The 24391-nt window shown below is 35.5% G+C and overlaps 1 protein-coding gene across 1 annotated transcript in view; it reads left to right on the forward strand.

Annotated features, from left to right (window-relative positions):
* HSD17B12 (hydroxysteroid 17-beta dehydrogenase 12) overlaps nt 1-24349 on the forward strand; it is a 62953-nt gene extending 38604 nt beyond the window's left edge. Inside the window, exons 4-11 of the mRNA XM_058161701.1 lie at nt 4801-4911; nt 8752-8816; nt 11117-11161; nt 14575-14609; nt 16308-16389; nt 18824-18889; nt 22599-22748; nt 22873-24349. Coding sequence (XP_058017684.1) covers nt 4801-4911; nt 8752-8816; nt 11117-11161; nt 14575-14609; nt 16308-16389; nt 18824-18889; nt 22599-22748; nt 22873-22980 — 662 coding nt within the window. The 3' untranslated portion in view covers nt 22981-24349. The remainder of the gene's footprint in view (nt 1-4800; nt 4912-8751; nt 8817-11116; nt 11162-14574; nt 14610-16307; nt 16390-18823; nt 18890-22598; nt 22749-22872) is intronic.
* Nucleotides 24350-24391: the final 42 nt, after the last annotated feature.

Here is a 24391-nt window from a genome sequence, read left to right on the forward strand (position 1 = left end):
CTTTGCTGGTATTAATAGAACATTTAGAAATACATATGTACACATATACATCATGTAAAATATCTGATTGGTGGTAGTTTGGCCATTTAATTGCAGATAACATGAGAAATACAAAAATAGTTTATAGTCCTTAACTAAGAATAATTAGTCAGTCATAGTCACATATTACTGCTGCTCTCCTCAGAGTTTGCTCTATGAAGAGAAGAATAATCAAACTGTCATCATTACTGTTCTTCAATTTTGCTATTTAATGACTTGCTAACCTGGCATGATCAGGTTATTTGCAGGACTTTCCATAGCAGTCCCAACTCTGTGGGGAATCCCTTTCTTGAGATCCAGCTGGCCCCTGCCTTTGTAGCTTTCCAGAAGACCATAAGAACTGACTCTTCCCACAACTGCAATTTTTAGGGTATGCTTCAGGCTCAGCGATGGTTTTGCTGAATATATTAGAAAAAATTTTGGTTGTGTTGTCTTTTGGCTTTTCTTGTTATAAGTAACATAGAGGTGTGTTTTTTTAAGATTGGTGACCATGTTAGTAAAATACATTCATAAATCATCACCCATCAACCAGAGTAGATGATTTTTGTCTGAAGAGTGAGCTAAAAATGTTAGTTACATGATTTGGAAAGTTTTAATTGTATTTGCACAATATTATAGCATGACTTTTAGATCAGAACCTTGCACATCCCTAATTACAATAAATTGGTGAGATGTTTGTCTTGCTATAGGATTACTAAACTAAGGAATCATCACCTTCCTAGCAGTATTCCTGCAGATGCAGGGTCTGTTTTTCAAATCAACGAACGCCATCTTGCAAAATCAAATGCAGCATCTGGGTCAAACTGGGCAATGTTCATGTCTGCATTCATTGTGTCTTGCCATCTTTGCTTTGGCCATCCCCACATGCACTTTGCCATCTGTGTTAAAATGGAAGGTGACGTAGGCAATGATATAGGGTGCTACTCGGGTGAAATCCAGCAGGTTCTGGAGAACCGGTAGCAGAAATTTTGAGCAGTTCAGAGAACCGCCAAATACCACCTCTGGCTGGCCCCAGAGTGGGGTGGGAATGGAGATTTTGCAGTATCCTTCCCCTGCCATGCCCACCAAGCCACACCATGCCCATCAAGCCATGCCCACAGAACCGGTAGTAAAAAAAAATTGGATTTCACCACTGGTGCTACTCATAGGACATGGCCATACTGCTAATAATAGAGCTATTAATAAGGCTACATAATAGAGCTTCTAAACTAGGGGAATAATATTGTTAAATATCTAAATACAGCTTGTTGATTTCTTAATAAAAATACAGACTCACTTGGTTTCCTAGATTAGATTTTAAATTTTAAAAACATGTCTGTACTAGGTTTAACAGGTCTTTAATTTTTTGTTTTAAGTTTGTTCTTTATTTGTTGTAATCCATCTTATAGGACAAATTGAGCAGAAAGGCTAGAAACAAGTTAGTATTAATATAAGTAATACATGAAATATTTAGTCTTCATTTATGTTCCATAAATAGCACATAAAGTGCATTCTGCTGATAGCCTTTAACACACTGAATCATAGTTAGGCACCAAATTGTATCTCTGTAATTAAAACCATCTTCTGTGTTCATTTATTTAAAAGAAATATGTCAAGTGGCAAGCAGATCTATATATCTTGATTGTGTTCTTGTTAGATTGGTAAATACTGTATTTGAGGAGGCCAGAGCTTAGTCTTTCCCTTCCCTTCTGTCTTTACAAATGTTTGCAGATTTCCACATTTGCCCAATTAGTCACCTTGTACCTTGGGGCCAAACCACATGGTGCACACTTATTTTGCTTGTCCATTGTTTATCTAATCATGGGAAATTATCAATTGTTTTCAGTTACTTTTTTCTCCATCTCTACCCCTTAAATAAATAGCCCTTACAGCAAGATACAAACGTTCATTTTGTATTTCATCTTTTGGAAACAAGTGCATTATTTTCAAGTCCCCAGGGACATGCTGCTATGCAAAATAATGACGTAAATAGTTCCTACTGCAGTAGCAATCTTGTGATCACATCAGGAAAAAAAATACAACAGGTTGAACATCTCTAGAGTGAGGTGGAGTGCTGCTATTTTTAGCTACATCTGCTCTGCTTTGAAATCCTGTGGTCAGAGTTTTAGCAGAGACATCTTATCAATGAGCATTATTTCTAGATCACATCTCTTTATTATAAAAGCTCGGTGGATTTTCATTGCTGGTGAAAATAATCCAAGATTTTAAGGGATATTGACAAAGATGAACTGCCATAAATACTTATACTCTTTATTAATCCATATGTTATCAGTAGAATATTAATAAAATATCACACATTGTAGAACCCAGTGCAATACTGGTGAATGCCTAGTAAGGAGATTCATTGAATCTTCTTGCTGAAGGTTGCAGTGATTAGGAGAAAACTAAAACAAATCACTTGATAAGGTATGGTCTGCCCACAAAAGAGCTTGTTAACTTACTAGGATAGCAGGGACAAACAAAATAGAGCACAGAAAATCTTAATATCCAAATTCAACTAGAATATGAAATATTTGATCAATCTATGCAATAGTGATGATGATGATGAACCATGAAATTGACTCTTAACAACCCCATAGATGAATTTTCTCTGGGGTGATCTGTCCCCAACTTGGTATTCCATTGCCACTATCATTGAGTCAGCCATATGTTTTTCTAGTGCTTGTAACTAGGCATGGCATTCAGCTTTGTAACAGAACAAAATATAAAAGTCAAGTAAGTTAACCACAGCTGTCCAGGTTCCTTAGCTCCAATTATTAAAATATATAAGGCCAAAGTTGCCCCCATTCTCTTATATGGAGCAAAGGTTTGGGACTTAAAATATATATGACCACTAGAATAAGCACAGCATCTAAGAAGTATTTTGGTGTGAATAAAAGAACTTTAGTTGCTGCAATCAAAGCTAAATGGAGGGATTTATACAATTCATTCTTTGTCTAATGAGGGCATAAAATTATTGGTGCAAAAATAATACTATAGAAACTTCCAAAATTGTGTCTGTTAGAACAGGCAAAATTTCATTTCACGATCTCTTGGATTGTACAACTGACAAATTATGATAAGAGCTATGGTCTCCCTAGCTCTTGTATAATTGGAAAACTAGCTAAAATGATTGTTACACAAAGAATCTTGGCTATAGACATACATAAAGATATACCCACCTTCAATATTGGCACATTGAAATTGATGAGACACAACAAACTTTACCTTCCAAATTGCCAAGTTATTTAAACCCAGAAATGTGCAAATATCTTTGGATGGTATTTATTCAAGTAAGATTTGTGCAACTGGACACATCCCTATTGGATCCTTAAGTAAAAAGAACATATTTCATATGTAGTCAGAATTCAAAAATTACATATCATATGGCCCTTTATTTGAACAAATCAGTTCAGTTGAGATCTACATATCTGATTTTTAGGGGTTTTAGGGATATTACAGAAATACTGTGTTTCTCCAAAAAGAAGGCTGGGTCTTATTCTCTTGTGACCCCCGAAAAAATGGCTAGGCCTTCTTTTTGGAAAATTCTAATTATTGACTCCTGGCAGTGGCACCGACAGCCCTGCCCAGCAGTAACCTGCTGCTGACCCACTTCTGTGGCCGCTTGCCACCACTTGCATGCATTGCTCTGGCCTCCATTTCGCCTTTAGATTCCTGCAGGAAGGCATCTGCAGCCAAAAACAGAGTTGTTATTGGCTGCAGATGCCTTCTTCCAGAAAGCCCTCTGCAGCTGATAATAGAGCTCCAGACCGATCCGGAGCTCAGTTAGGGGCTGCAGATAACAGATGCCGGCAGGCATCTGAAGGCGAAACGGAGGCCATGGTGATGTGTGTGAGTGGCGGCAAGCAACTGCAGAAAGCGGCGAGGCAGGTGTCTGGGTGTGCGAGGCCTAGTAAGAAGGGCAGCTCCACCCCCATCCCCACCCTAGCTTATTTTTTCCCTGTGTGCCTCACCCCATCCCTTGCACCCCGGGGTGGGTGGGATCTTAATTAGGGCTAATTTTGTAGGTGGGGCTTAATTTGATTGTATGCATTCAAAAACATGATAGAGCTTCTTTTCAAGGTGGGTCGTCTTTTTGGGGAAACAGTATAATTTGCATTCTTTATTCTTATTCTTATTCTTTATTTAATTTGTTTTATTCTGTTATCTATGGTCTTATTAATATTACGTGTTTTATATTCTATATTTGATATTGCCTAATGGCTAGTCCACAATAATATTTCTATTACTATTTTGTATGATGTGTAGTGTTATTGCTATTGCTTTTGATAAAAAGTATCAGGAAGCAACTTTTAACTGTCAGATAATTATTTTGCTCCCAGGTTGTCGTTAGTGCTTTATTATTATTAAGTAAGGAATAAAACTATGAAATACTTTTGTCGATTTATACTTACTTATCCTGGAAAATATCTGATCCAGTATTTAAGGTAGGTTTCTTTAAACTAGTCAGTGATGAATGCCTAGACAAGAATAATTGTAAATGACTATTAAATAAGTAACTTGTTAGACCTTCAAGAAAAGAGGCTTGGTGTACTTTAGAATAATAACTAATTTTTTTGAAAAATCTTTTCTTTATTGCAAAATAAGAAACTTAAAATTCTTGAAAGCCTTTAAATTTAAATGAGCAAACAATCTGATAAAAGGTTCATTGCAATGATATATTTCAAAACCTTGGCTGTTTTACCATTTCACCTTATTGTATAATAGTAATGAGACAGAGTGCTCCATGGTTACTTGTTATGTATGCGTTCTTTATTTCAGAGGACAAATTCAAGGTGGAAACAAAAACAATTGCTGCTGACTTTGAAAACCGAGATACAATTTACAACAAAATAAAAGCAGGCTTGGAAGGCCTTGAAATTGGTATCTTAGGTTTGTATCTTAAATTCAGTTTCTTTGGGTTTTTTTGGAGAGGGTGGGAGGAAATCATAACCTCGCAATGGGCTGATAAAATGCACTTTTTAATTGTATTTGTTCTCTTTGGAACAAAGCTTGATATCTTGAACGCACACAAAAAAAATAGAGCATTCCTTCCAGAGATGATGATGATGATGGTGTTATCCATTCAGCCGTGTCCAACTCTTGCGATTCTCTGCACCAGGTCTCTCCATATTTTCTGATCTTGCACTACTTCTTTGACTTGTTCTATGTTCTAGCTGGTGTTAGCTTTGATGGTGTGTAACCACCTTGTTCTTTGGTGGTCAGGTTTCCCTTTATCACTAACTCTTCCAAGCATAATTGCTTTCTCCAGCAAATTCCCCTGCACAACATGGCCAAAGTTTAATGTAATGTCAATTACCCTGTATTTTTCTTACTTTACAGGTTGTTCTTGACTTACAATCACAATTGAACCCGGAATTTTGCTTGTAAGCCATTGTGGTTGTTAAGTGGGTCACCATGTGACTTGAAATAACTTTATGATGGCATCTTGTCTCCCCCAGATGCAATTAAGTGGAACTGAGGGCCTTGGGGGTTGGGGGAGTAACTAGGAGGCCTGGCACTGACTCTGTAAAAATTATGGGGGGCGGGGGCGACTGTAGTGTGATTTGAGTGCAATGAGGCCAGGGAAAGAAGCCATAAGCACCCCAGCTTGGCCCAGCAGTACAGCAAAAAGGGACCACACCCATCAGCTGACCTCTGGGACATGCCAAATGCCTGGGAGACTCCAATTTTTTCCAGTCATTAATAATAGCTCTTATGAAGACATTCAAATAATATCTGTCCCATTCATCTTGTTGTATTCGTTTTACCTCAGAATTTTTCAAACTATGTTCCATGGAACCCTAGGCTTTCATGACAATTTGATGTGGTTCCATGTGAGACAAGGGACAACAAAAAAAAGTTCCCTCAAATGCAACCAATTTTCTATCATTAGATCTTTGTCTTTTGACCAGAAACTCTGGGATATTTATTTATTTATTATTTTTATTAAAATTTTTGATTATAATCGTGAAAAATAATACAAAGTAAACTTAAAGGAAAGAGAATAGAGTTAAAAAGTACAAGGGAAAAGAAAAGGTAAGACTATAACAAAAAAGAGGAAACAAATGTATAAAGAAGTGAGTTGTAAGCTTCATCATAAAAGTATAAACAAATTTAGTAACTCTTCATCCTCTCTAAAGGTACAAACATTTTTCTCTTCATACCGTACCCCATCTCTTATCTATAAACAAATTCATAAAACATTACATTATTATTTATCAAACAAGTTTCATGCACTGAAAAAAATTGTACAGTGTTTCATTCCTTTTCAAGGAATGAAAAGTTGAGAAACATAATCATTTTTCCAATCTACCATCTACTCACATCACATGTCCAAAGGATGTACACTTTTGCTTGCTGGCCATCTGCTCAAGGGTGCAGCCTTTATTTAATCTATGACTGGTTGATTTCTTCTTCTTGAGCTTCATGGTACTTTTAGCAATCATCGCTAAGTCCATAATTTATGGGCCTCTATTTTTCTTTTTATCAGTGACCAGTTTTCTCATCCATATATTGCTATCATAAAGTATTTTTGTCAAAGAAAATAAGCCTCATTCTTCATGATATTGTTGAATTTTGTCACTGGCGCCTTCTAGAGGAGTAATCTATTTACTGCTTCAACATACTGTCTATCTCTGTTCTTGAGCCCAAGAAAACATAACCATTTACCACCCACATAGTGATACCAGAGGTTTTCCTTTTTTTTTTTTTTTTTTTTGGGAAAAGGACTCATTTAAAGTGAGTGGTAATTCCAATAACCAGAAATACCATGAAAAACCTAGATTGAAATTATGTTTTATTTAATTGGTTGGTGATGATTAGAACATCACAGATTTGAATTGTGTGTGGGGGGGGGAATTGAAAAGTGTGAAAAAATGTTCAAAACACTTATATTTTATTAATCTGTAAAAAATTGACTTTTTAGAAGCATGGAAACATGTTTTAGAAAACATCTTAAAAACAAAAAATTGTGGCCAAAAGAAAATGTGTAAAATTGCTCTTTAGGATACTATTTTGCATTATTCTTATATTTCTGTCTTTTTTTGTTTTTCTCATTCCACTCAAATATTCTTTAAGATTTCAAAGACTATGTACAGCATGTGTGGGATTATACTGCCATCTAATGTTCTACAGTCTAATTCAGTCTCAGTTGAAGAGTAACATTTATTCTTAGACATCGTGAACAAATACTCTTAATAGGGCTATAAATGATATTGATGTGCAGTTCATGATAGCAATTTGGCATATTAGAGCAAATAAACCATACAGTAGTTTTACAGTATCAGCTGTGAAATAATCCAACTGATTAGAGAGAGAAATTCAAGAAAATCTTGACTCCTGATGACCACCTGGAGAAATTCATGTAGCTTTTTTGAAATGATTTTCTGAAGAATGTTGCCATTACTTTCTTCCTAGAAGTGAGAGAGAATGAATGGCCAAAATTACCCAGCTGGCTTCAGGCCTAAGGCAGGACTAGACTCATAGTCTCCTAGTTACTAGCCAGGTGCCTTTACTTATTACACCAAACTGGTTCTCTAGGTACAATTAAAGAATGTCACATCACATGTGTCAGTGCTAAGCCGGTTTAGCTCACGCTGGTAAAAGCCTGTTATTAAGGCTTATTAAGAACACAGCCTGCAATTACTGCAGGTTCGAGCCCGGCCCAAGGTTGACTCAGTCTTCCATCCTTTATAAGGTAGGTAAAATGAGGACCCAGATTGTTGGGGGGGCAATAAGTTGACTTTGTAAAAATATACAAATAGAATGAGACTATTGCCTTATACACTGTAAGCCGCCCTGAGTCTTCGGAGAAGGGCGGGGTATAAATGTAAACAAAAACAAAAAAAAATGTTATTTGAAGTAGAAAGTAAGTACAGTAGTTAACATTTGTAACTGAATGAAACAAAGAAGGCTGATATGATAATTAATAAACTTTACTCATTTATTTTTGGGAGCCAATTTTGAAAAGGCATGTTCAGTTCTGTGCAAAGGTATTTCCCTCCTTTTGGTTATTTTGAATTTCTGCATGTCTTAGTTACTGAATGTTACTAAGCTTCATGTAGGCTTATGTAAAATTATGCAAGTTTTCTGTTCCATTATGCAGATTCACTGGACTAAGTTAAATTTGGACCAAGTCAATGAAAAGCATGATTTTAAAAGAATGCAAATTCTAAGTTATATAACTGTTTATGATTGGTACATATAGCTAAGAAAATGTTACCAGCTAAACAATTTAAAATACAACAGTTCTTACTATGAAGTACTTTATATTTCAATGCAATCTACTTACTGTAGTTTAAGTGACATAAAGCAGTCCAAGAGATTAAACTTTAAAACAATGAAAATAACAACATTCTAGCAAACATTTTAGTTAATATATAGTTGAACATTCAACATAATTACATGACATTATATAACTGAATTTGTATTTTTCAGGCAACTCATAAAATTATGAGTCTGGATCCAACCAATTTAGCTTTTCTGGTGCTTTATGACTTTAATAGAAGTGACACTATTGACAGTCTTTTTGTGTTCATTCTTGTTCTGTGCTTTGATTAATAACATGTTAAGAAACTTCAATATATGCATAATCTCAGCCATTGATGCCTATAGGGAATAGGGATGTCAGTGACATGCTACTTAACTATTTGCTAAACACAGTGCTCTCAAATCTTAATTTTAGAACATCATACATTAAAGGTATATATTTAAAAATTATGTATGTTTCAGTGAACAACGTGGGTGCTTCATATGATTATCCTGAATATTTCCTTGAGATTCCAGATTTAGATAGAGTAAGTATTCTTTTCCTCCCATACCTGTCGTTTACATTTAATATTTAATATTAAATTTAAATATTTGTAAGTGTGATACTGGTTTCATTTGATTTGCTAATAGGATCATAATTGCAAAAGTATAAATAAGAACTTATTAGCACCTCCCCTCCCCAGATTTAGAAACAGTCCTATGAACAGTTCATTAACTTCAAATTAAAATGTATAATGACTAATCCTAATCCAAGGAGTCAGGATACTTCACATCTTCATACCTTCAATACATTCATTAAAATCCCCAATATTAAGTGCATTAGTCTTGTTTGAATTAATGTTGCATTTACATCTTTGTCTCTCAGTTTTGTAGGTCTTTATGTTGGTTTTGTTTCACATGCAAGAAAAATAATAATTGAAGCTTACTATACTGGCCATAAAAAACAAGAATTGCTGTGTGTTTAACATATCTTGATTGTCTCAGCTGCATTTTAACTTGGTAAAATGCATACAAGATGCATTATAAACAAAGTTAAGCAATAGCACATAAAACATATTAAAATGAGGTCTTAAATTAATTACAATATACTTTATATTAACTATATAACAATAGCAATTACACTTATATACCACTTCACAGTGCTTTACAGCCCTCTCTAAGTAGTTTACAGAATCAGCGTATTGCCTCCAACAATCTGGGTCCTTATTTTACCAACCTTGGAAAGATGGAAGGCTGAGTCAACCTTGAGCCACATAGAATCGAGCTCCTTGAGTGAGCAGTGAGTTAATTTGCAGTACTGCTTTCTAACCATTGTGCCACCACCGCTATGTGGAAATCTATGATGATAAAAATTCTACCCCAGCTCCCAAAACAACACCTAAAGAAAATACTGATTTATTGCCAACATGTTCAATTGATTTATGTCACACCTTATACAAGGATTCAAGATGAGAAAGTAGTTTATTATGAAGGAGTTGCAATGAAAAGCAAGATGGAAGAAACAATAGATAGTTGTACTTGCTCCTTGATGGCAGAAGTATGTAATTTGGACCCAAAAAAGTATTAGAGATATTCATTGTTTCAAATTGTGATACTGCTTTACTTTCAGTCTTTACCTTACCTACCTTTTATGTCTTCTTTTGCTCTACTGCTTCCTCAGCCAATAGATTCTGTCCCTCAGTACAGTCGGAACTTGCATTTGCAACTTCTCTTCCATCAAGATTCATTCTTGACTCTTCAACAAATGAGTGAATGTATTCCTTTAAAACATTTTATAGAGGCCCATCTTGACTGAAACTCTGGACAGCTTACAACCCAGAAATAAAACAATATTTGCAATAAAATAAAAACATTTAAAACAAATATTACCAGATTTTCAGTTCAAAATGTGCACATCTGAGATGATTATAATTTGGGGAAATGCCAAGGGGTAAGGGTATCATTTGAACCACATTTTTATTCCCAATGTTGAGTGGGTAAGCCTGAACCCAGTGCTTTCTAATGCTGGGTATCAATGAAATCCAGTCGTAAATATCTTTTTCTGGTACTTTATGATACTGTAGAAAAGGAAGAGAAGCATCAATAATTTATATACAGTATATGTCATGTATAGGTTTATAATTTATACACATGTATTTGTTATCAAAACACAACAATCTGCAATTAGATTCAATCCAGTCACAGCATCTTGCAGGGTGAAGAGATCATGAAGTGGGAAAGTCTTAATTTTAACATTTGCTCCACATGGCTGTGCTCCATTTTTTCATAATAACTCATCCTGAAGTATTTTTTCACTTCAGTCTGTCATCTGGTCTGAACATTAGTTTAATTCAGCGATTCTAGAGCCATAATCTGTAGTTTTCAAAACACTATATTTAGCAAAGTTAAAGAAGTGAATTAATGCTTTATATTTCCATATTGGTCTCAATAATCATATCTTCTGCATTCAAAAGGGGATATCAAAAACCCCTCTGACTGTAGTTATCATAGATTATATCCATGAAATTTTCAGGACAGTTTGACCTAAAACGATAATTTTAAGGCATATTTTAAATTAAATATAAAAAAAGTTTGAGACAATACATTGATGTAGCATGGTTGTATGAACTCTGTCAAGAAAAGTGTATTATATTTCTGATTCTCGAGTATTATAACTTTTAATTCTGGATCCAGAAATCAAATCAGATCAATAAATTACAAGATCCCAATTGGGCTCCAAAGGTTGATCAGATAATTTCTACATAGTATATACTCAAGTCATCTTCACTACTGCAAACTTTTAAATCAAGAGTTCATAATATGCTGTTACATTTTTTCTCCATTACAGCAAATTGACAAGATTATAAATATTAATGTCCTAGCTATGTGCAAGGTAAGTGTCATTTTTGGGAAATTGTACTAATGCAGGAGAATTGACTATTTTGCATATAGAGTAATAAAAGTATTTGTCTAAAACACTTTGTGTGCAATTTCATCTCTGTAAAGTAGGTGCAATTATAGAGGTTTCTCTGTTGAATTTTTCCATAAGTTGTCATTTTTGTCTAGACCCTAGCAGCCTCACTAAAGAAGACTCCAAGGCTAAAAATTCCTCAAGGTTCCATTTTATCATATTGGCACATCTGGGAAAACTTGAATCTGAAAGGTTCCAGTTTTTCCCACCCATAGGAAAGTCCAAGTCCCTACCCAGCACCCACATGTCCATCATATGGCCCAATCAATGTATCATCCCAACTGGAGATGCCTCCCAGTCACACCACTTCAGGTGCAGGGCAAGATGTCCTTGATGCTCAGAAAAAGGAATGTTATTATGAATATATATCTCCCCTGCTCCATATAGAATAGAATAGAATTTTTATTTAGAATAGAATAGAATTTTATTGGCCAAGTGTGATTGGACACACAAGGAATTTGTCTTGGTGCATATGCTCTCAGTGTACATAAAAGAAAAGATACCTTCATCAAGGTTTACAACACAATTACATTTACAACACAATTGATGGTCAATATATCAATATAAATCATAAGGATTGCCAGCAACAAGTTATAGTCATGCAGTCATAAGTTGAAAGAGATTGGTGATGGGAACTATGAGACGATTAATAGTAGTGCAGATTCAGTAAATAGTCTGACAGTGTTGATGGAATTATTTGTTTAGCAGAGTGATGGCCTTCGGGAAAAAACTGTTCTTGTGTCTAGTTGTTCTGGTGTACAGTGCTCTATAGCGTCGTTTTGAGGGTAGGAGTTGATAATATAATATAATAATATAATCCCCCCTCCCAGTTTCCCACAGCACCATTGCATTGCGCCATTTCATCTTGTATACACCCAGTATCTTGTACACTTCTGCCTTGCAGGCACAGTCTCTTAATTCTTCTATCATCATTTACTGTTGTGCACCTTTTCCTGCCTTTATCAGTGTGGTTTTGAATCTCCTTATACCTGTTCAAAAACTTAGAAATGCCACCTTTGGTTAAGTTTCCACCAATTTTTCTTTTAATTTCTTTATAACCGTAGCCTTGTTCACTTAATAATATTATTTTACTTTGCTTTCTGGGTGACCAGTCAACTCTTTGCACCATTCCTTTGATTTTATTACGTTTTACAAGCTCACTAAATGAAAGAACACAAAAAAACCCCAACCAACTTGATAGCGATCACATAACACACTGACAAATGTCCTTCTCTCAGCTTCAATACATGACATCAATAACTGAATCCTACTGTGATCTGATTGGCTCATTGCCAAAACAGGATGACACCTGACTGGGTCTCTAAACACTCATGCTCATTGGCTACAATCAGATGAAGGAAAGCTACCTGATATCAACCTAAGCAAGTTGTGCTTCCTTTTTCTGGTTATTTGGCTGTAACTTTGCATTATAGATAATTGAACAAACTTCAAAATTGAACAAATGCATTACATTCTTGATTAAATTATCTTTTCATTGATATATAATGTTATGGTACTACAAAAAAAAGTGGTGTTATTAGCTATCAAACCTCAAAAATAGTTTCCCCAAAAGGTTTCCACAATTTTGACCACTACTGTAGACTTATATACTGCTTCACAGTGTTTTACAGCATGCTCTTAAGTGGTTTTACAGAGTCAGCATATAAGTTCCAGCATTTGTTTTGAATTTGTTTCAGTTCTTTAGAATGCTGAGTTCTCTTACTAAATTGGTCCCTAATATACTGTATTATATTTTGCATCTGAAATATAATCATCTGAAATTAGTATGGCCTTTTAATTTATCTAATTCAAGTAATTGCATGGCAATTTATCATAAACAACCAATATGATTTTTTAAATTGTTAATAATGAAATGTCACAGAAAATTTTGCATCGTTATCTTTTCCGGAGTTCGTCAGACTGTTAGGGGAACAGGTGTTAAAAGAAGCCCAATGTTAGGGCAGATGTTGTGGCCATAAAACTTGCAATGTGAATTAGATTATGTTCTCATAATGGTGATTATACTGTAAAAAACAGCAGCTTATTTTTTTTATAAAATACATTCGTTTTTAATGGTAACTGCTATAGTACAGTTGATATATTAAGTTTCTCATGGCTTTGGCTGGAGAACCATTTTTTCTGATATTATAATAATTTATTTCAAAAGTAAGAAAACTATTTTTTTTTATTTTCAGAATCATTTTTTAATGTTAAAAGCTGGCTAACACAAATTGTTGCATAAGATAAAAAGCAGCACTAGGTGATCTGTGGCAAAGTAAAATAATTGTAGCCCTTTCAGTGGCTTGCTTTTCTAGATTACTTATTTATCTAGGAACATTTACATGGCCGCCCAACTTACTCAGTGATTACAAAATAATGGAAATTTTTACTTTTAAAAATCACAAAGCAAAAGCTTTTGATTTCTTTGTGTGATCAACAGCTTGGAAAATATTGTTCATCTTTTTTGCCTATTTATGCTGTGCCTTCTTTTCCTCTTAAAACGGAATGGATTATGAGAAGTGCTTCATACAACCTCCCACTTAATCAAGCTGTCTGAGACGTATGGAATTGTAAACCATGATCAGTTGAGTTTTGTTTCATATTTTGATAAATCAGAAGTGTCAAACTCGTGGCCCACGGGCTAGATGCGTCACATGCTGGCCACACCGACCCCTGTTTTATTTATTTATTTATTTATTTATTTATTTATTTATTTATTTATTTATTTATTTATTTATTTATTTATTTATTTATTTATTTATTTATTTATTTATTAAATTTTTATACCGCCCTTCTCCCGAAGGACTCAGGGCGGTGTACAGCCAGAGTAAAAACAAAGATGTATACAATTTAAAACAACATTTAAAAAGAGCAAAGGGGTGGGGAAGTCGCGATATGTCATGTGATGACGTGACTTTGAAACCCCTGTTATAAGTGATCTAGACTGATCATACAATTGCATTGTTCAACCACTTTTGCTTTCCTTGCTGTGATATTAATTAAATTTGATTTCTTGCACTGTCTAGCATCGGCACTAGATATTTGAGGAAATTCACCTGTGTAGCATACAGAAGTTCTGAAACCATTCTGTAATAATGAAAAATCAGACAGACTGATTACATTGTTTGTAAGTGCAGCTTATCTGAGTTGCTCAACATGTTTTATCAAAGAACCAAACTGCATAAGTAGAATAAAAATACACTGCCTTACAAATGACGGCCTTCAAATTCTTCTATAATTCTTTGAGGTGAACAGAGGTCAGCTGTTTTGTGAGAGGGCTTTCCTCAGTCTGTTTTCTGCATATTACTCAATCGTTTTCTTATTTTTTTTTTCAGATGACACAATTGGTGCTTCCTCGCATGGTGGAAAGGTGAGTCACATAAACACATCCAGACAGCCATTATTATTTATAGGGGAAAATCCTTTCTTTGAAAAATTCATTACTGTGACTAATCAGTCAGGCCTCCATGTTTTATTGGCAGTGTAATGCTGTGTGAGTCATGGGATTGGGTACATGAATCATCAGACTGTGAAAGCCTATCTTTACTTTATTCGCTTTTTTATTTTATTTTCACTGTTTAGTGATTTCTTTTTAAAATGGAATTTAAAAACCTGAATGACTCATCAGTGAGAACTGAACAACAAGCTACTCTGTGGGGGTGGCTATGTTTCTGGGATGTTCCTGGGAATAACCTTAAAGCCATTCCTGAGTATCACTGGAAGGAAAACAGACAGAATAGAGAGAACAAGCTTTGCTTATATGGCAGGCACAGAAAATTCATGCACAAAAGCAAAAGACTCTGGAATAATAAGGCGTTAAGAGATGGCAACCTTTCAAGATTAGTGTAGATTGTACTTTTGGCATTTTTCCATTTGTGCCGTTGTTACATGAGGTAGATAATTTTTCTGAAAATTAAAAATTATTGCTTGCTTAGTTTTTTTCAGTTATATTTTCCCAAAATGGATACAGAAAACCATTCTATCACAAGTATCTCATCTTCATCCAGCTTGATAAACTTCTTTTTGAACCATGGTATTTGGTTCTAAATTAAAAAAAATTCTGCTGCCTGCAGATTCTTTCTTCCTTGCCTAAGTAGTCCATTTTTCTATCCAGGCTCATTTGTTCAGGTCTCTTCATGATTGGAGAAAGCCAAAAAACTTAAAAAGATTTTGGCTATTAAAAAGTTTACCTTCTTGACGGTTTAAAGGATTGATTGATTGAGCAAAGATCTTCCTTGGTTTCACATAAGCTCTTGAAATTAAAGTTGGTGCTGTAGTCGTCTGTTTTGGTACAGCCTCCTGTGGATTTGATAAGTGAGACAAAGAATATGTCTTCCCCATATCAGTTTCACACTTTTGGAATTCTTCTGAGTTGAACTTTGTCACGTTCTCAGGACTAAGCTTCCCATTTAGCTTTTCATATTTACTATTTAACACATTTATAGTTTTGCATAATGTATAATCCATTCAGCTGTACAAGAATCATTATCAGAAACTTCCAGTGGCTCAGATTTTGGTGAAAAGCATTTTCCATTCTGCTTGTTGCAAGCTGGTTGGGAAGAATTCAAATAACAATTACGTGACCCATGTGATACTGTGATAGTTGTACATTAAGTGCTTGTTAGTTGTGAAGTGCCTGAATGATAACCTTCATTATCAACAGGATACTGCGATAGTCATAAATGCAAGGATTGGCCACAAATAGGTTTTTTTCCCTGAACTGTTATAACTTTTAACAGTCATTAAACAAGGCAGTCAGTAAGTGAGGAGTATTGTATGTATATGAGAAACCATCAAGAAATCTCAGGTTTGTACCCTGGACTGGGAATTTATTATTGTTGTTTTTTTAAATAATTTTTTTTAAAAAGAACAGCCAGGAAGACGGTAATAGCAGACCATATCTACATTGTCACCCTGAAAACTACATGGCTATTCTAGACAGTCACTAGGCGTCAAGTGTAAGGTTTTTTTATGCAAATACTTATAGATGTTATAGTTAACATTTGTATATTTTAGGCTTCTGTTTTGTTTCAACAAATTTATAATTTATATTCTGTTTGTCTTTCAGGTCCAAGGGAATCATAATTAATGTCACCTCTATGTCTGCAATAGCAAACGTTCCGTTTTTAACTCTTTATTCAGCAAGCAAGGTACATATATGGGGAAAACATAGTGTGTGTAATTATCATCATTCTTCAACTGAACTGCTTATTGGCAAATGCAATATTTGCAATGGTCTTTTTAAAAAGAATAATGTTTTCCTTATTACATGAAAGTGAATATAGAGACCTTGGAATTAGTCTCTTTAATTCAGATTTTAAAATGAAATGTACCTATAACTTTGTTGGTGTGGGACAGCCTTCTATTTAAAAATATAGTTTGCCTCCTTTAGCTTTGTGTCAAGGAGTCTGAATATAGGTTAGTTCAAATGCCACTGTTTGAAGGAAGTGTTTTCATGTGAGCACAATTCTTAAAACCTTCCAATTGTTTTTATGAATGTATACATTTTGATTTACATTAAGTACATACATAACTTTTACTATTTGTAACCAATTATGGTTCCCAAAGCCTAGTTTCTTTCAAGTAATCATAGCAAAAGTTAATAATAAATTACACTTCAGACAATACCCTAAACTGCAGTTATTCTCAAACCAACATCCCTGCTATTCTGGCAGCCACATTAGAGGAAGGAGGAGGGAGCATGTGAGCATAGTATACTAATTATATAAACATTCTCAGCCATGGAAGCTTAGTGGCTAATGCTGTCTCAGTCATATTGTGTCTGTCAAAACTACTATTCCCAGGATTATTGCAAGAAAAATATCAGAGGAGAGAATGCTTTTTTTTAACTGATATTATTGCTTAAAAATATAAATTAAAGGTATAGAATGCTTAAGTAGCATTAAACAATAAAATAAATGTAACTAACAAATGTGGAAAAAAAACCACAAAAACACTTCACACTAAACTTACAAAATATAATAAAATATATTTTATATATTTCATTTCTGGCTTTGTGGACTGGTGGAGGGGCGGGGGTGAAGGTTCCATGCAAGCGGGCATGCGCGCCTGCTGCATGCGCAAACGGAGCATGCATACATGCGCTCACCCATTGCTCCTACAAGTGGGGATGTGTGCACTCACCCACCATTTCTGCAGCCTGATTCCGAACCGCTCAAGGTGTTGGAGACTCTTGCTTTATAATAAAAAGATAGCCAACCAACCCTTGTTAACCGCTGAGGTGATAAGAAAGCTTGAAAAAAGTTCCTAAGAGACATATTTAATACTTTGCAGAAATCTGAGGTTTTATGCAAAATTGGTCTCGATAAGTACCTAGAGTTTGAGGATTGCTATATTGATGTAAGAACTGAGGAAAAAAAAGAAATGAGCAGCAAGTTCAAATGTACAAAGTAAAGCAAGGTTACTGCTAAAATGTGAGTTCCACACCCAAAAAACTCCTTGTGACTGGACGGTTGAACACTCCAACCAGTTCCTCATAATCTAAGGTAATGTAGCACGAATACAATCTTGAGTTCTCATTGTCGGGGGAAACGACGGTCAGGTCTGGGAAAATCCTCTTGTATGCCTCTGGACCGAGTCTGCAAAAGGAACCATTTTCCATAAGCCCCGCCTCCTTTAGCCGTTCCCCAGCTTTTCGACTCGGTCCCTGCCAGGACCACATGTGTCGTCAAGTGCTCTCTATAATTCAGGCAACACAAGCCAAATTTCCATTATTTTATTTTTATTTTTATTTTTATTATTATTTTTAATTTTTTTTTTATTATTCCTCATTGAGTCTCAGTGTGAAAGGCTTTTCTGGAATATATCTTCCTGTTCTGTTTATGGTATATGAACAATATACTATAGATTATGAATGTGTTTAGCTGATCATACAATAAAAGTTAGATATACAACTTATATTACCACTTTAATAATTTAATACCACTTTATAATGGTAAGGCCACACTTGGAATACTGCATTCAGTTTTGGTCACCACGATGTAAAAAAGATGTTGAGACTCTAAGAAGAGTGCAGAGAACAGCAACAAAGATGATTAGGGGACTGGAGGCTAAAACATATAAAGAACGGTTGCAGGAACTGAGTATGTCTAGTTTAATGAAAAGAAGGACTAGGAGTGACATGATAGCAGTGTCCCAATATCTCAGTGGTTGCCACAAAGAAGAAGGAGTCAAGCTATTCTCCAAAGCACCTGAGGGTAGGACAAGAAGCAATGGGTGGAAACTAAGCAAGGACAGAACCAACTTGGAACTAAGGAGAAATTTCCTGATAGTTAGCTCCAACACTTTAAGAAGAGATAGGACAACTATGTTTCTGAAGTGGTATAGGGTTTCCTGCCTAAGCAGGGGGTTGGACTTGAAGACCTCCATGGTCCCTTCCAACTTATTCTATTACAAGTATTACTCACATTTCCTTACAATGTACAAAATTCATAGTTTGGAATGCTATTTTCCATACTACATGGTTTACAATTAATGGTAAGGTATGTAAAATTTACAGTATATGATTTATTTGCAATTTCATATTGTGCATTCCTACCACTATATTTCTTTACATGTATTTAGGTTTTTGGAGATTTCTTTTCTCAAGCCCTCAGCGAGGAATACAAAAGCAAAGGTGTCCTCGTGCAGGTTAGTGTGATTGATCTGTTTTGATACTGCATGTGTAATTAACCTGATAGTATGGGACGAAAGAGAGTAAAATACACTCAAATTATTCTTTATCTGAAAGACAGTTGTAGGTACCACTGCCAAAAATAAATTAGTAGGCAGTTCCTTGAACAAAGTATTTTCATTATAGTGCTGACTTTATGAAATACCATCTTTAAAGCTTTATTCTGCTAATCGTCCAGCTGATAGAGAGCTTTTAGTTAATTTGGAGGGGTTTTTTTATTTGCTTGCTTTTCCTGCAAGAGTTCTGTGACCAGTTTTGAATTCTATTTTTTAGCATTAGCATAATACCCTCACATGTTATGTAGCATATTGGGTCTTGGATGAGAACTTCAGCATCTTTCCATGTGAAGTTAAAATCTAGTCTCCTCCTTCATCAGCCTCTGTGGTATTTCCATTTACAGCATTTACAACAAACTCAGTTTCATGAGGGCTGCATCAGGGTTTGACCTTGGGGAGCCGGAATGGACGTGGCCAGGGTAAACGTGGCCAGCTCGATGTCACTTTTGTCAGGGGTGCCTGAGGCGGCCCAAACGCTCTGCCAGTGAAAATGGGCTCCCAAGCTCCGTTTCAGTTGTGACGGTCTCCTGCAACCTTCTGCCAGTGAAAACAGAGCTTGGGAGTGTTGCCTGTGGCCCTCGCTACCTCCGTCTTCAGCTGTGATCGTCTCCTGCAACCCTCTGCCAGTGAAAATGGAGCTTGCGAGAGCTCCATTTTCGCTGGCAGAGGGACCACAGGTCGGATCTTTGCTGTTTCCAGCGCAGCCTTGAACCCTGCGGGTGGGATCCGGTCCTCTGGCCTTGAGTTTGACACCCCTGATTTACAGCATTTTCTAATATCAGGAACATCCAAAAGAGAGTATACTGAAAATATACTGATATTTAGAAATATCAAAAGAGCATGGGAAGCAAAGGCTGAAGACATGCCACATCCCCCCAAATGACAACATTTTAGAGCAATTATTTAACTCTTTTAAATAATTTATTTTCCACTGCATGTGAGCAGATTTAAAAAAAAAAAAAAATAGAAGAGGCTCGCTGGAGCTGGGATGCAAGCTAGTGTATACCACCCTGACTGCAGGGAAGCTACAGCTATTAGATTGGTCTGCCCCAAGTAAATAATGGATCAAACTAAGTTTCAGAAGGAGCTTGGGGTTGTTCATGCTGCATGTCTGACTGAGGTCCTGACAGCATTGGTTGCACTTTTAGATGACTTCTTGTGAGAACAAGATGAGAAGTACACTCTTGACCTTTCAGGCCTTTCAATCATCATATCTGGAGTAGTGTTGGGAGTGGGTGGCACAGTGTGGTGCTCGTTTTTCCTTCTTCCAGGAAGAATGAGGAAAAACGAGTATAACACTATGCCAAACTATTAAAAAAATAATTACTCAGGTAAGTATTAGTAAACAGCAAAAAAACAGGTTTTTTTTAACCTTAGGAAAACATGATGATCTGAAAAAATGAAACTAGATTAATCAAACTTTAAAACTCTTATTAAATTGAAAAGGGGTAATTTTGGCAACTCCAAATTTCAACCAGCAAATGCTCAGTCTTACATATTGGGAAAAAGAACCCTAACACTAAGTACAAGCTTGATGGACATTACCTTACAGATGACCCTCACCCTGTTAAAGATCTTGGAGTTTTCATATCAAATGACCTAAGTGCCAAAGCCCACTGCAACTACATAGGAAAAAAGGCTCTGAGTTGTAACCTAATTTTACGCAGCTTCTTTTCCAAAAACTCTACACTACACTACTAACCAGAGCATACAAAACATTTGCTAGACCTATTCTTGAATACAGCTCACCTGTCTGGAACCCATACCACATCTCTGACATTAATACAATTGAACGCATCCAGAAATATTTTACAAGAAGAGTTCTCCGCTCCTCTGAAAACAACAAAATACCTTATACCACCAGATTTGAAATCCTGGGATTAGAAAACTTAGAACTCCACCGACTCCGACAAGACCTGTGTTTAACACACAGAATCATCTATTGCAATGTCCTTCTTGTAAAAGACTACTTCAGCTTCAATCGCAATAATACAAGAGCAAACAATAGATTCAAACTTAATGTTAACCGCTTCAATCTTGATTGCAGAAAGTATGACTTCAGTAACAGAGTTGTTAACGCTTGGAACTCACTACCTGACTCTGTGGTCTCTTCTCAAAATCCCAAAAACTTCAACCAAAAACTGTCTACTATTGACCTCACCCCATTTCTAAGAGGACTATAAGGGGAGTGCATAAGAGCACAAAAGTGCCTACCATTCCTGTCCTATTGTTCCCTTTCATTATATCAAATTAATATAGTTGTTGCATACTTTTGCTTATATATATGTTTATATGAAGTGTTGTTGTTTTATGTCAATGTTTACGTATACTGTTGTGACAAAATAAAATAAATTTTTTAAAAAATTAGGAATAAGAGCCAGTTTAGTGTAGTGGTAGGTATTAGGCTAGAAACGGGAAGACTTTGAGTTCTAATCCTTCCTTAAGCACAAAGTCAGCTGGTTGACCTTGTAGCATCGCTCTCTCAACCCTAGGAAGGAGGGCGTGGCAAACCTTTTATGAAATGCCATGCCAAGAAAGCTGCAGGGACTTGTCTAGGCAATTTCCGAGAATCAGACACAATTGAATGGAGGAAAAAAATTAGGAATATCTGCTAATATGGAATCTTTTTTTAAAGTAACATCCTGAAGACTAGTTTTTAAATGAAAAACTGCAAAATGATACCTCTTTTAACAGTATTACAATATTTATTATTTTATCCTTTGGTGCTACCCAGTGCAATAATTGAACAATGCAGTTTGAAGATTTAATTTCCATTTCAAAATACCTCAGTACAATGTTCCTAATGAATTAATCCATGATACATAAGCTACGTACACTTAATATCAGATAAATTGATCTTTAACTCAGTCATGTATGAACAAAGGAGATCATTTAATGTTGCTTCTAAATCAATGATTTATTGTAGCCAACCACAGTTGGGACTAGCAGCTGTATTATTTAATGAAGCTGTTGCTAAGTGGGAAATCACATCTCATGCCCCCCTCACTTTGGAATGCTTACCCTGGTGTTGGGATAGCTAACTCAAAATTTGCAAGAATAATTAGTTTCGTGCCTTCCTCTTTTGTTTGTCTCCTAACTAATTCCCCACTCTTTTCAATGCTCATTCCGGCTGGGTGCTGGAATGCTTTCAAAGCGTAGAAGTAATCCTTAACTTAAAACCATGGTTGGGACCAGAATTTTCATTGCTAAGCAAGGCAGTTGTTAAAGAACCTGCCTGGGCCCAAAACGTAACTGAACGTAGGCTGCCACTTCAGAGCTCTTTAATCTACCATTTCACCATTGGAAGTTTATAATCGTGTTCATGCAGTGACATGAATGACACAGTGAATATCACACATTTGGGCCTAAAGTTATTTTTTCAGCACTGTCATAATTTCAAATGGTCACTGAATGAAGCGCTTGGTAAGTGAGGATTACCTATATTAACCGTATGATTCTTATCATAATATGTTGTCACTATAACAGTTTCTATGTTTAAATTGTTTTGTAGCAAATGTCTGTTGTAGATATTAAATAAGACTTTAAGACAATATACAGGTACAAACCGCTAGATATAAATTTAAAAAAAAGAATGTTCTTTCCTTTTCAGACTGTTCAACCATATTTTGTCGTGACAAAAATGTCTAAACTTCGTAGAGCAAATATATATAGACCCACTCCTGAACAATATGTAAAATATTCCCTCAATACACTTGGTCGGGAAATGGTAACTTGTGGATATCCATCTCATGCTTTTTTGGTAGGTATATTTAAAGAGGAATTTGAATTTCAGAGTGTGTCTATAACTTGCTTTCATTTATCAATCCATTGATACCTTGGTCTTTAACAACTTGGTAACACATCTTTTTCTGTCTGTTTCTTAGAAATGGTTTGCATCAAAACTGATGCCTGAGTGGTATGTCAAAAAAACTGTCACAGAAACAGCCTTAAAATCAAGAGCTTACCATTTAAAGAAACTAAAGGAAAACTAAGCTACATTGCCTTGGCAAGAACCCTGGTATTTTTAAAATCTACTTTGAAGCATCAAATACTTTGTCCTATGTTATAATTTTTTATGGGATACCTCGGTGGTGAAATCCAAATTTTTTTACTACCAGTTCTGTGGGCATGCCTTGGTAGGCGTGGTGTGGCTTGGTGAGTGTGGCAGGGGAAGGATACTGCAAAATCTCCATTCCCACCCAACTCCAGGAGAAGGGTACTGCAAAATCCCCATTCCCTCCCCACTCCTGGAGGAAGGATATTGCAAAATCCCCATTCCCTCCCCACTCTGGGGCCAGCCAGAGGTAGCATTTGCCAGTTCTCTGAACTACTCAAAATTTCTACTACCGGTTCTCCAGAACCTGTCAGAACCTGCTGGATTTCACCCCTGATGAGAGGTATAGAAAAATTAGTTAACAATGTCTACATTATATACTGCTCTGGAAACATTCTATTAAAATGTTTTGTGTTATATAATTATTAAACAATGTTTTCAATTAATAGTTTTACTGAAGTGCATTAGTAGTGTTTCGGATAGGTTCATTTTGAGAAATGTGATTGAAATTGAACAATTTGGAATTTGTAACGTTGCTACCAATAATAGAGTCACATTACTTCTGTATTTTAAACTAAAAATCTCCTGTTATTTCCTTAATTTTGATATTTCAAGAAATATCCCTTATTGAAATTTTAAAAATTACAAGATTGGCTATAGGATCTATCTCATTAACATGAATGTGAATGTTCATTATGTGATAGTCAGCTTCAGGCATCACAATAATGCTTTATTCCTTACAAAGCTTAGAATTACAGCTAAATATAATGCTTGCACTGACTTCATATGTTCACAATGTTTTTTACTAATCACAATACTGTAAGTAAAATTTTACTTTGTGTGAACTGTCATATCAAATATTTTAAAATATTTGCAACAGCAGACAGTACTTTGATTACCTGCATGTTTTCTTAATATAAACATTTATAGGTTGGGATCAGGAAGTGCATGTGAGATTCCATCTCTATATAACGAGGTGGGGGAGCTCTTTGAGTGATATGAGATGTATTATAGAAGGCTGCAAGGCAAAGGATAATGAGATAAAGAAGATAAGCATGTCTGGACAGCCTGTCTTTTTGCGTAAGAATTCTTGTCTCCAGAATTAAAAGAAGTCATTCCAAATGTTGAGAATATATTTAACAAGGATTTGTTATTCCTTCATTGTAATTTGTTGAAATGAAAAATCGCCTTCTTAAGACTTGTAGGTTTATCTATCCTTACATGAAAATTAAGATTTGACTTTTTATTTCCTTAAATCTTATTATTTGTACCTTTGGAACAAATAAAATTAAAATACTTTAACATGTTATGGGCTTCCTTCCTTTATTGAAAACTCATTTGTATTCTGA

Source organism: Ahaetulla prasina, chromosome 1 (genome assembly GCF_028640845.1).
Source record: "Ahaetulla prasina isolate Xishuangbanna chromosome 1, ASM2864084v1, whole genome shotgun sequence".
NCBI lineage: Eukaryota > Metazoa > Chordata > Lepidosauria > Squamata > Colubridae > Ahaetulla > Ahaetulla prasina.